At 40.5% G+C, this 14,125-nt stretch overlaps 1 protein-coding gene across 14 annotated transcripts in view; it reads right to left on the reverse strand.

The window, feature by feature from the left end:
• Positions 1 to 14,125, reverse strand: part of BBX (BBX high mobility group box domain containing) — a 137,460-nt gene that overhangs the window by 58,191 nt on the left and 65,144 nt on the right. For 13 of the 14 annotated variants that reach the window (XM_041422391.1, XM_041422389.1, XM_041422381.1 and 10 more), the window contains 2 exons: positions 2,874 to 3,044; positions 1,119 to 1,361 (listed from right to left, as the gene is read on the reverse strand). The exons of the other annotated variant lie outside the window; for it this stretch is intronic. In XM_041422391.1, coding sequence (XP_041278325.1) covers positions 1,119 to 1,361; positions 2,874 to 3,044 — 414 coding nt within the window. The remainder of the gene's footprint in view (positions 1 to 1,118; positions 1,362 to 2,873; positions 3,045 to 14,125) is intronic. 14 annotated transcript variants of the gene reach the window in all.

The raw sequence follows: 14,125 nt of genomic DNA on the forward strand, positions 1-14,125 counted from the left end.
ACAGATGAGAAACTACAGAGGTCCTACAGACCCTGCTTAAAAAAGGACCTGCCATGCTAAACACTTTGTTTTTCTTGTGGACCTTCCCGTGCTCACATGAGTTACTGAGCAATCAGACCTTATAGCCTTACAGCAACAGTAGTAGACATCTTCAGATCTCAGGGCAGGCATGGGTAATATCAATCATTTCACAGTTATCTACACTTCCCACAGTATGCTAGCATACTCAATAAACAAGAGAGGTATTTTTCCTTCTCACTGCTGTTCCTTTATTTTTATTCAGATTGAATGCAAAGGTTACCCACAACCTGTATCATACAGGTAGTCACAGGGATCTGTTTTGGGGTCAGGTTATCAGCCTAAGTAATTGGCTGTATTTTTCTCACTCTACTATCAATAACCACAGCCTTCTTGGCAACAGCTTATCAAGAAAGCTATTTCTTAAAAAGGCTCATTTGAATTTTAAGTCGACATAAAGATACTTTGTGAAATACAGGGATAAATCTCCTTTCCTTGCTCTTGTTAATGGACTTTCCCTGTTTCTTGTCAACGGACTCTGATTAGGCACTGCTCTCTGACTTGGTATTGGGCTCACCAAATCTTGCTTCATCAGAAACTGGTTAATGGGGAATGTACTTCAAGAAACACTAGTAATTTTTTAATTCATTAGCATCAAAGGTAAAAAGGGACTACATTTCTTGACTGTGCCATGGTTTGGTCCACCAGTAGCTGGCATCACCGACAGAGAATGCACAGCTAAGTATCACTAGTCAGCTGACATGGAACTGTATGCTACTGTTTACAATGGCCACTATCCTTGTGCTAATGCTTGTACTGCAGAAATTATCAGGCCATACAATTACAAAGTGCATATAATTACAGCAATGACTACCAGAACCAGGTTAGATTGTATACACAGACCAACTGCTTTCCATTCTGGTCCAAAGGACCAAGTGAATTAAAGCAAGAACAGCAGCTGCTCTGGGCACCATAACCCCATGGTGAACCTGAGGAACAGAGGGAAGAGAAAGATCCCACAGAAAACATTTAATACACAGAGAAAAAGAAGACAATACGTAATGAACTCCCTTTACATCCACCATTCAGACAGAACATACCTCCTTGGCCATGTCAGTGTATTTCTGTTTTTCTTTTGGATCTAGAACAGACCACCAATCTGCCAAGATCTTGGTTGCGCCACGATTATCGAGGCGAGGGTGTTCTTTCCGCACAAGAGAGCGGTGGCGTTTGCAGAACAAGAGAAACGCATTCATTGGTCGGCGAGCTCGTTGCTCTGAGGACTCGTCATCTTCAGTCTCATCAGCATCCTGCTCTAAACCATCAGGGCCAAGGAGCGGCACCTGGCAGAACCAAAAGGGAAGGGGCGTAAGCGCAGTTATCCGCATTTCGCACAAGACTGAGACTGCGTGCGCTGCATGGGAGTGAGGGAGAGGCACATGGATGCACACAGCTGTCTCCAAAGGCCATCCATTCCATCCAGACAGTGCAGAGTTCCACATCAAACCTCCTCACCTGATGGTCCCAGGTTCATTTATGCTCTCTGCAAGACTTAAGGCTGACATCCAAGTGGAAAAATTTCTAAGCTGAGGACCATTCTCTGCTAACAGTCCTAAAGGGGCTGGAGGGACAAGATCCTTCCTACTCTCCTTCTGACAACCTAGAAATCATCTCAGTGGGATGAGGCAAGCAGAGCTACCTTGGACCTTGATTATTTATGTTTGCAACTACAGAGCACACAAGGAGGAACAGGTAACAGTTAGTTTGCCCATTGTTTCCCCATCTCCTGCTGGTCACTGCTCAGCCTGTGAGCAGCACAGCAGTGCAGCCACCACAAAGCTGCCCAGCAGAGGCAGAGAGCAAATCTCAACAGAGTACACTGCCAAAATGTGTTTTCTCTACCTACAGGCCAGCGTATCATTCCTACAAGGGATGAACCACAGAACCTACTGCATGAGACAGAAAACCACCTCCTACCTAACTGCAATGCTGCTATTTCAGACAGTGTTGTGAAAGGACCTGTAAGATCAACAGAAAGCACTATCAGAGAATCAAGCTCTTGCTTATCCTTGTCAAGGTCACCCTCTCAGTGTACGTCTCAAGGCAGTCTCCTCAACATTAACCTTTCATTCCTGCCTTAGGAAGGCAACAAGGAAATACAGGTATGAATGCCATCTACATGATGGAATCATCACATCTGCATAAACAGTTCCCACTTCTTGTTACAGAGAATGAGTCTAACTGGAAAAGAGTGAGGTGCCACATGGCACTAAAAAAGGGTAAGGTCTGTGTCACTGAACAGTACCAAAATACCAAGTGCCAAACCAGAGACAGTGTGCACTCAGTACTCTGAAGGATAAGCTGAATTTCACATGCAAAGATAGCAAAAATTGCAGACAGCTTTTTCCTTCTTTTTCCCTTTTAATCTTTGTAGTTTTAATCTTTAACAAAGAAGAATGAAAACTTTTATTTTTGGTATGCTTTTCAGAGCCACTAGAAGTAGATACCAAGCACAAGCCAACGTCATGTCTAAAAAAAAGCAATTAAAAAAAAAAAGAACATCAAAAACTCACTTTGAGCAATCAAGATTAGAATGTACAACACATTATTAAAACAAAGCAGATAAAACTATTCCAGTCTACAAAAATTCGTCCATTATTTTCAAGGCATGATTAAAAACTCACTCTCTTGTGTCACTACCTGCCTTACAGCCTTATGGGCACCGCATCGCATCACTTTTTATTGGCTGTGTTTCTTCACAGAAGAGAACAAGACAACACAAAATAAAAAACATAGCTAGGGAGACTCTGATCCACCATTAACCATCTTGGGTCAAAGCATCCAATTAAATCTACCTTATCAATATCTTCCTCTTCTTCTTCCTCTTCTTCCTCTTCAGAGAAGTCAAGGAGTTTCTTGGCAAGCAGGGGATGCCACTGAAGACACTTCCTTTTTGGTCGCTTCCCAGTTCCTTCACCTTCTGTTGAGTGATCCTTATTCCTACTACTGCCTTTCATTACTGTGACCTGTCATGCAAAAATATTGATAAATTCACAACAAACCCTTAGGCATAAATGACCATCAAGCCAGCAGCAAATATATGAGGCACCAATGCAAGACTCTCAGAATTTTCTGGCAAGATATTAGATAGAGATTTATTCCAATTATCAGCATAAGCACGGATGTACTTTATGCAATCTTAACACTTCCACGTAATGCCTAGAGTAACTACCAATACACAATTTAAGAGCACGAAGTAAGGATGCCAGCTAATCCAGCTCTCAAATGCACCCCTGTCTGAAGGATGGCAGAGAAATCCCTCACTAGCCAAGTGAGTGAGAGACTCCACAGCTCTCTCATACATATATCCATTGTAGCTTTTCATATTTTGCCACTGCAAATGTCAATGTCAGGACATCCCTCTTTCTCACAGTGGAACATATCACCAACCACTCACGTCTTAATAATGCACTTATATACACCAGTGCTGATACAGAGCCCCATGACACTGCGAGCTAGGATTTGTCCAGTGCCATTAAAAGGTACGATAGGGAAATTTGAGTCCCTAAGAGAAGTGAATTTTAATACACAGATTTGAAGCAAACAACCAGAGATAGTTTGATGACATTTCCAAAGTACTGCACAGGAAACAAAAACCACATGCTGAGCCAAGTGCATGCAGAAGACAAATTGTATTTAGTTGTGTGTGTGTCCATATCTAAAAAATACCTCAGAATTACCTCTCAGTAAAAATACATGCTTAACACATCCAAAGTATCAGTTTAACGGTTGACTTAAGAGATGTGCTACACAACTAAGGGACAAATTAATATATATATAAACAAATAAAACCAGCACATCACATCAAAGTACTGAAGCGCACAGCAAGTGCTGCTAGCACACAGTCTGGTCCCTTGTAGCCTTCCGTTAGCATAGTGTACTATCAGTGGCAATCCTGACAGGAACATGGCTAGCTTTCCAAGAAAACAACACAAACATCAAAACAAACTGAACTTAAGAGTGGTTAGCCAGCTACATCATAAATTTGATGTAGTCTCACAGGAGTTTCTCACCAGCAGGGTAAAGCAGCTGCACTAAGCCCTCGTCCCACAGGCAAAGCCAGAAGAAGCTGTGTTGCTGACTCTCAGGAAAAGGGCACAGAAAGTATCAAACCCTGTAACTGCCAAGGCCACAGTGCATTTTAGGATACTGCTTTCCATAAGATGCCTGGTGCAATGCTAATGTTTCAGCCTGCAGGGGCACACAAGAAAGCTGCCACGCTTGCACTTAGACTAGCTGCCCGAGCCACTGTGCCACCTCTGGGGCAAATGCCCCACAAGAACCGTCTTGCACAGCTCCAGCCACACTCCTACATTTAGTAAGCATTACTTCTGGTTTTGGATGATCTCTTCCAGCTGTTTCTTGTTGGTTAACTCACTGGCATTTTGGCAATGTGCCCTTGCTAGCACCAGAAATGTGCATGAGCAGCTGCTTCCCCTGCACACTTCAAAAGTGCAGAAAACAGAAGGACCTTCAGACACTGCTTACTGGAGGAACAATTGAAGCCTGAAGGAAGGAGGTTCGCAAATTTTAACCTACATTTTAAAATAGCATTTTCCTGGACATATATTGAAGTCTGTCAGATCTTCCCCACCTGTCAGCAGTACCTGCCCCCCTAGTCATTACAGAAACCCTGTAACTTCGTAGTAACTTTGTCCCATTAAGTGACATACTTTGCTATCCACATCGGGAAAAACGTTTAATTTTTGATTTCGTATCACGCACTTCTCTGCTCATTTTCTGTAACCAACTCCTGTAGGTTACAGGGAACTTTATACAGCACATAACATGCACCATTTCACCTAAATTTTCATCCATGACTTGCAAATCAGATCCAAATATATGAACCACTGGGTCTTTAAGAAAACCCCATTAAAGTGTGGAAAATTAAGCCACAATCCAGTATCATGAAATGTAAGTTTGAAATTGTTTTTATCCCGTGGTGACCTCTGCCATGTACCACACTGCACTGTGCTCTCCATCTGTCTCTCTTTCTGAAGTGCTGAACCACCATTTGTTTTTGTTTGGGGTATTTTCACATAACAAATCACACACAACCCAACATTGAGTTAATGCTCAAGCAGGAACTGCAGCTCCCGTGGGCAGCAGAGATTCGTTCAGAGATTGCTAAGTGATACAGATCTGCCTATTACTGCAGTCAATAAAGCATGTGGCCTATTTCTGAGCAGGATAAATACACTACAGTACAACAGGGAGAGCTACTCCAGCCCCCACCGCTCATTCATGTACATGAGCTCACCAAATGGCTTCTGTCTACAATCAGTCTTAGTATGATGAGTACTACTAGTAGCCTTCTACCTTGTTAGTGTGAAACTAAATTAATGTTTGAGAAGTGCTCCACGCTCCTTCTTCACAAAGCTCAGCTGAAGTCTCAGGGCTATTTCAACAACAGTATCGCCTTTAGAACTGGCACCTCTCTGCTTGCTGCCCTTAAAAGGATGAGCAAGGGAAGACTTCACAGGTCTTAGGACTTGTACATGTGCTCTCCATCATCCCTGAGACCCTGCCTATGCTGTGCTGAGTTTGGCAAGGCAGCACAGAGCCAGGCACTGGTCACCTTGCAAATCTCTAAGGGGCTCTCAGTACCTCACACCTCTTCACCACAGCTGAGCTCACAAATAATTTTTCTTTTCCTTGCATGAAGGCTAGGTATTAAACACTCATCACTAAAATTAATTAATCAAAGCTCATTAGTGCTAAAATAAAAATGTACACTCAGCTTCAGGAATCCAAGGGATGTTCATGAGGTTGTTTTAATACATTGTGAATCATTTTACAACACAGAGTCAAGTCAAATCCTGGCTGTCAAACAAGCACTGTTTACCACAGAAAAACACAGTCACTCTTTCTTCTTTGGAAAGAATTTCTCCAATGGTCAATAACAAAAACCCTCCTGATTTTGACCCCACTGATGGAAGGACTGAGGCAACAGACAGACTAAAAACTTTATGTTTACAACATGGCCTGAAGTCCCTCACTTCTTAAGTATGTCATACAGTACATACTCTATCCTCTATGCCTGTTCTTCTTTCCTCTAAAATAGGAACTAATTCATAACAAACACATAAAATTATTTTCTTCCACTTAAGGGTGGGTCATATCCTATTTTTACACACTTTTGTGTAAAAGGATTTTTTCCAAATCCTCTTTCCCCATATTTATTTATTCAGGTCCCCGTAAGATCTGACCTATATTTCAGGGAGAGAGAGATTTCAGAGACTTCTATGAGACTTTTTTTTGGTGCACTTTTTGCTGATGCCCCTCTGTCAAATATAGGATTGGCATAATGAAAAATGTTCTAATTCTTTATTACATCACATGTGACTTTTCCTATAAAAATGGATGCCAACATGGTGTAGTAAACTTGTTTTCCTCTGGACTGCTTCATCTTTTACTTTACTATGCCCACAGTTCATGGGCATTTGTCTCCTAATTGTTGATATATTAACATACATAATTACGAGAGAAATCCATAAAAAATCCAGGCAAATGCAAATTACAGCTAAAATGGACATTTTCCTTTTGGCTAGATGTAGCAGAAGGCATGTATGATTAAACGACAGTGGAAGTTTTACTGGTATTATTGACTTCTTGAATGACAAAACATCAATGGAATCCAGTTACTGGACTCTTAAGATTCTATTTATTTATCTGATTTTTTTCCCCCTTGACACATTGTCAGTAGCACGTTAGCCGCTTGTTTTACGTGACAGACTGGAAGCTGGCAGACAGAAGCAAGCAAAAATGCCACCTGTTTCTCTTTCAAGGATCCTCAAGTGCTGGCAAGCATCTCTACCAGCATGCTTTTAAAAGAAAGAGCTGCACTTGGACTCTACAAGAACTACAGCACACCTTTGAGCTTGGCAACTGAGAAGGTCCATAGGAAGTCACAGAATAAGTCAAATCTTTGAGAGATTTGGGCTTAAAAGTTGAGAAGATACACAACACCTGAAGTGCAAAGTTTGCAGTAAGTGGAATTTATGAACAAGAACACAAAAAAAGGAGTAATTTCTTCTACAGATATCAGTAGAAATATAAGGTATCTTTTAAGGCAGATGTAATGGCTTGCAGAAGTTTGCAAGAGTAAAAATTATTAAAGCAGGCAACAACATTTTACAAGTTACTTCTCAGCTTAAGGATGACAAAAATGAAGTGACAGCCATTAGGGAGAAAGTAGGAATATTTCAACAAGACAAGACAAAGGTATGGACAGCTTTCCTTAAAATAAGCCACATATGCTTATTGGAAAGAATATAATATATATATTATAATGTCACCAGAGGTTACCTGCCACAGCTGACATTCATGATCCATTGACAGCAAGATACCTTCAGGGCAACATTCTACATCTATTTTTAGTGCATATGCAGATCAAACATTACAAAAATATTACATCAGTACAAAAAATTTAAGAATTTTCTCGTGTGTGTGTGTGCTGGCTGTCCTTCTGGTCCTAGGAACTCTAATAAAAAAATTACACTCTTCTTGGATGTCTTATAAATATGTATAGCTAATAGAGCTTCAGAGGAAATAAAAATTCCTTAAGAAAAGAGGTGGATGGAGGGAAAGCAGAGGAGAAAACATTTAGCTTTTACTGCCTCTGTTGCTATTTCAAATACATAACTGTTTACAGGTCTTCATTTTTTAAAGTGTTCATTAACAACAAGCATTTGATTAAATTTGGTAAAGCTAAGTTTTGTTTTTCTGCTATCTTCCTCTGTTATTTATAAAACCTTATATACACAGGTGACCAAGTACTAATTCAGCAATACTAATTTTGGGACTATCTCATCAGCGTTGATCTGCCACTGAGAATGCTGCATGTGCTAAATAAGCTACACTTGATAAACTACATCCATAAACACCAAAATCCTTGTAAAGGTCTTCAAAAGTAGCCAAGTGCTCTAAGGCACACGTTGTAATACAGGTTAGAAAGAAATGCAAAACCTGCAAAAGCAGAACCCCATGGATTGTGATTATGGTATGTTCCCTGTTGGAAGATTCTCCACAGAAAACATCTGAGCTTCACCAACTTTCATTTCCACGAAGACAGTGGAAATGAATTTCAGATTTCCTGTTACCTTAAAAAAACCCCTCACATTTCCTGGAGGCCAGCTGGGCTCTTGGTTGACTCACTGAAGAATACTGGTTCTACTAAGGAGCAAATGCAGAGTTTCAAGAGGATTTTCCACACTTTCTGCTCTGTTTGATACTATCTAAGTTCTCTACTACATAATAAAAACAAATGCTATTAAGAAAAGAGAGGACTGAACTATGACACTAATAGCTCGTTGTTTTGGGGACTACTCAGTCAGTGACTTGAGCATTTTCAATAAAGAAGCAGGAGACTAGGAAATGAGTTCATGTTCTCAACAGTCTAGTGGGCTGAAGGGGTATTCGAATTTTCACATGAAAGCAAAAGGAGACTGTGGCTGGAAAATACAAAGTGTTTTGTTTTGGATTTTTTTTTTTTTTATAATACATTTCTTTTAGCTCTGGAATAAATGAACCAGAATATTTCTATAATGTAAGACAAAAACTAGTTGGCACTAACTGCTGACCATTCAGTGAATATACTCTTTATTGCTTCACAGCAGAAAGCCATTAATGAGCTTTCTAATTTTCAGAGATGTGATGGTTTAATGGGGGACATGCTGAGACTCAATGGGGTCCTGTTTGCCAGCAGAGGTTTGGGAGAAGACTGTCACCACATGAAACACTTAGCAACACAGCTACAAGTGTTAGTTAATTTTTAATGACATACTCTTCCATCTTCAAAAATTATTTTAAACTGTTCCTTATTCTCAAACTCAGATATCAGTTGCTTGCTTTCTTTGCTCTCTAAATTCTCTAATTTAATATAAAATTAAACCCCAAGATCATAGAAAAATGTCAACAGCATTTAAAAAAAATTTTTGGGGGATTTTTAAAGTATCCATTTCATACCTGCCAAAGAGGAAGAAAAGCAACATATAACACAAGTCAATAGAGTTTAAACTTCAACTCTACTCTTTCTCTTTCCCTTTAGACATGCTAAATAAGAAATATGTCCTTTGGCATTTTTAATGCACAAAAATCAAGCAAGCTTTGTCTAGTATGAAGAACACTCTGTTAAACGACTGCACTCACTGTAGCACCTTTTGCCTCTGTGAAGTGGCTTGCTGGTGCAGATGAAGGGAAAGAATTGATGTAAGAGTTTGCCTTGCAGAAAAAGGTCTGGGGCTGCAAATCACTAACATCTTTACTCAAACAGAAGCATATTAACAGGAGCCTAGAGTCACTCAGGTAAAAGCAGCTGTCTGAAGACTCAGGTCTTAACCATAACAGGATTTTTTGTTGTCTTCAATTTAAGTTACTGTAGGACGTTTGCTATTGTAGGACTCATTTTAGACTTCAGCAACTGGAGAGGCAGGAACACAAAAACCAGAAACCCAGCAAGCCACAGGCTACAGCTATGCTTACTTCACCAAGCAAGGCTCCAGTGTGCACACTGTTTTGGCCAAAATGTCTGGGTCATGAAGTGCAGAAGACAAGCATTTATTAGGGTAACATCCACCTTTCTGGACACCAGGTGCTAACCATCCTGTGTGCCAAAGGAACACCAGCAGGTCTGCCTACAAGCCTGTGCATTTGCTGGAACAAGGCACCTTCCTCTGCCTAGAGCTCCTGGAGAGCAGGCAGGGGGTTGTCCCCTTGCATGCTCTGTGCAGTGCTAATGCAAAGGAGCCACAAACTGGGGAGCAGGGCAAGGCCTCCCGCACATGTAGGTGAAGTCACTCACCCAGGGGAGGGACACACTGGGACCCCTGCACTACTAAACATAGCTCTACTCCTAAATGATGGAGAAGTAACCCACAGAGCCTGGAAATTCTGGCAATCCTTTTGCTACAAAGCAGCATTTCTTTTTGCTTCAACATTTGCTGCTGCAACAGGAGTGAGCACCAAGAAACCTCGGAAGGTGAGCAGAATAAACGCCTGAAATTCATAACACAGAGGCAGCAGAGCCCAACCTACTTTGCAATACTTCCTCCCACAGAGGGGAGATAATAACAACAACAGCTTCAGAGCCCTCTACTGATACCAGAGCAATTTATCAGCAGAACACTTTTCACGGAATAGACTGTAAAGAGCTACCACCTCTCAGACAGGAGATGAGTGCTTGTTTGCAGAGCATCACAGACAACAGCAACATCACAATCCAAAAAACCACTGACTTTCAGGAAGTTAGAGCTGAGAGAGCACACCATGAAATTTTTTTTTTGTTCCTTTGTGTCCCTGTCTAAGCAAGACTACCTGGGCCTGCATGGGGAACAGCTTTTATAGAAAGACAGCTGTCATTCCTGCATTCCCCATTATTTCAATGTTGTAAAACGAAAGTCTTTATGATTTGTCAAGTGGATCACCAGGAGTTCTAGCTCTCTAGCTTTTGCAAGTCACTAAATGCTTAATCTCAGCATAAAGAGTTTTTAAAGTGAGCTCACAGCTAAGATGGCCACACGAAAAACTTAATGAATTTCAGTGCATGGACATTCTCATCAGATCATTCCCAGGAGGGCATCTGCAGTTCAGCAACAGCTTCCTCACTGAAGCGCCTACCAGGTAAGAAATCAAAGTCAAATTGGAATTTTATGTGAACAAGAATGATAGCCTGGAGTTCTGCTCACAGCCTTTGGAGGATGAGACCCCATAAATGAAAGAAAAAAAAGTAAAAATGTACATGTTTTAGACTTGCCACTCCCAAAGCTCTGTTTTTATCTGTGATTAGCAGGCATACAAATTGCTGTAGGGTGCAGTCATAGCAGAAACACAGCCAAGTGCTTTTGTGCAGTGCAGAGCAGCACAAAGAGGAGACGTTCCTGCAGCAGACATCGCAGGGGGAGCACAGCTGAATGGTAAAATTGTTCAACTCTCCTTTTCACCTCTTGTTGATTGTGTCCCAGTATCTTCTGCAAAACCAGGACAGTGCAGCTGTGTCTGTCACTACTGTAACCCATTCTAAGTTTTACTATGTGCATAACGGAGCTTTCATAATAAAATTCACTCATAATTACCACCAGTGTCAGGGGAACCATATACAGCTGTATGAGCAAATGAAATAATTACTCCCTTAATACATATTTAATAGGCCATAAAATATCCCTGCACAACCCCATATTATACTTTGCCTACTTCTGCTCTCTTCAATTGAAGTGCAATAGGCTAAAGCAGTTGTCTAAACACTCTCTTGTACAGCTATTATCCACTATTCCTATGGAAAAAATAATCAAATTAATGGCTACATAAAATATTTACTTAGCTTTGTGTATCTCCAATATAAAGCCCATAATGTAACTCTTATGCATCTCAGAAACAACCATAAAGAGGCTACATAAGAATTTCAAATAAAAGGGACTTATGCCATGCTCACTAACAGAAATACCACAAGACTGACGTGATAATAAATTCTGGGCTACTAATATATTTTCTTCAGAATCAAATTGTCACAACCACCTTTCATCCTCTTCTCCTACCAAGAGGGGCAAGTGTGTAAAACCAAAAATGAGAAGTGAACCCTTGTGAGTCTGCTTCCTGTATGAACCCCTCCCTACCAAACTGAGTTAATTTCCAAGCTACTGACCATATTTAAACCAGCAACACTTTGCCAAAATACATTGTATTTCACATTAGGCATAACCCAAGTCGGTAAACAGAATGCCAAGAAGACCTAAAACAAATGGCTACAAATCTCTTCTCACAAACAACCAGAGGAAATGGCCACAAGTTTAGATTGGATATAAGGAAAAACTTCCCCACCAAAAGGGTTGTCAGGCATTGGAACAGGCTGTTCAGAGATCTGATTGAGTCACCATCCCAGGAGGTCTTTTAAAAGACATGTACATCTGACATTTAGGGACATGGTTTAATGGTGGACTTCCATGATCTTCAAGGATCATTGCAATTCTGTGATTCCATTCAAAGTAAGTGAAAATCAAACCAATTTGCACACATTTATCAGTTATATTTGTATTTATCATCTTGCTAAAGGCAGCATTTTAAGACTCAGGAATGCACTTTTAATTCAGACTAGATTTCTTAATGCAGTGGTTTAGTCTGATCACAGAAAGAGATGCCAAAGGAACTTTAATTCTAGTTTTGGAAGTATCACTGTCTCTCAGAACTATGTGGATCCACATGAAAACGTTTTGGGTCTACGAACACTTGTTATGATTTTGAAAGCAGATGTATTATATTAATATGCAATTTTCAAGTGCCATCTAGTGGTTATTTTCTATTTCATGTTGGAATTTAAAAATAAACTTTCCCTTCTCTTTATCTTTAAAATTTTTAAAAAGTTTGTTATTTCTATTGCTTCCTGTTATTTTATGATGTGATTCTTGACTGTGCAATGGCAATAGATGCTTCAATTAAGCCTAAGTTTGAGCATTCTGATGAACTGAATTTGGGCCAGAAAACAGCTGATTTCAGAACTAAAGAATTGAAAGAGAAAGTGGAAAAACCCCCCAACCTTATCCACCTTATCCACGCAAACAAGGCACAAATGTCAGCTCATTATACAGAGCTTTTTCAGTACAACTCAATGACTTCTTATCATGAGAAAATTCTGACTTGTTAGAAGTCTGTAAATAACTAGGGTGTCAAGTAAACACACAAGAAAATCCTGGAGAAAATGCATGTTCTAAGCATTCCTCACACTGAATAAAGGAAAAAATCCACAGTGCCATATAAAAATACACTCAACCCAATCTGTGGTATTACACAGGCCCAAAACTTAAAATACTCAGCAAAATCTGACCACTTAACATAGTAGTCTCACAATGGCAACAATTACTTCATGTCTTCTGTGTCCCATCTCAAATATCCTCTTAATCTCCAAGTATAAGGAATTGGGCTCACCAGGTATCTCAAAAAACGGCTAAATGTGCACATGCAGTAGTGTGCCCAAGACAGCATCAAACTGGCCATGCGTACCGCACAGACAACCTGTGTGAAACACACAGAGCACATCAAATCCTGAACTTAACATGTATGGAAAGACACTTATATGTACTTCTATTCCACCTGGAAAATTGTGGAAGATTGTGTCAAGCAGCCAACCAATCAAGGAAAGTATTTGGGCTTCTTCACAATGAACCTCTGAGAGCCTAAAAGTAAGATGGTTCTATTTCTGTAATATACTTCTGCAGAGATACTATAACATACAAATAATTTTGTGTCCACCTATGGCTATAGAAAAAGTATTAGAACTCGGAGTCTGAGACAGAGCCAAAGTTAAAAACATACCATTGCCAAACATCACCTTTGTTATTATTCTACTGAAAGACTTGTTAGCTGTGGCAGAAACAAATTCTCTGGGAAAAAAAGTAAAAATGCTTCAATCTTATTAATTCTGTCTTGAATTCAAACTTTAATAAAAGGTGTGAACATTGCTATCTTCCTGACTTTTGCAGTTTGGAAAGAGTCTAACAGAGATGAAAAATCTTAGACAAAAGGTCAGAAACAAATTAATGGTCAAACTGGGAAGAGAGCTTTTAACTCTAATCTCAGTCCCTTCTCCCTTCTGCTGTCTCTCCCTTCCAGAAAACGAAGAAACTGAAAAGAAAACTTTCACATTCAGCAACCTTTTTGTGTGCTTGTTCCATAAGTAATCACGGAGACATTGCACCTGCCCAGTAAGGCACACTTCGGATGCAGCTCCAGGCAGGCATCCCCGGAGCTGTGGAACTCAGAGGATGCAGTGAAGTGACAGGCAGCTCATTGCCCTGGCAGGGCCACACTGCTGCCCTTGCACCCCACAGCCCCTGCTCAGCAGCCTCCACGAGCCAGCGGTTGTAGGAACGTGCCCCCTGTTGACGGAGTGACAAAATCACCCTTTGTCTCCTAAACAAAGGAAAAAAACCCCGAAGTTTCTCTCCTCAGGTCAAAAGACACCACATAGGACCTTGGGGACTTCACCTCAAACTTAAGGATAGCCAATTGGACAGAAGCCAAAAAGTCCCACCCAAGCAATTCACAAGAAAAAGAAGAG

The sequence above is a fragment of the Onychostruthus taczanowskii genome, unplaced genomic scaffold, assembly GCF_017590055.1.
Source record: "Onychostruthus taczanowskii isolate IOZ18803 unplaced genomic scaffold, ASM1759005v1 scaffold73, whole genome shotgun sequence".
Classification (NCBI taxonomy): Eukaryota; Metazoa; Chordata; class Aves; order Passeriformes; family Passeridae; genus Onychostruthus; species Onychostruthus taczanowskii.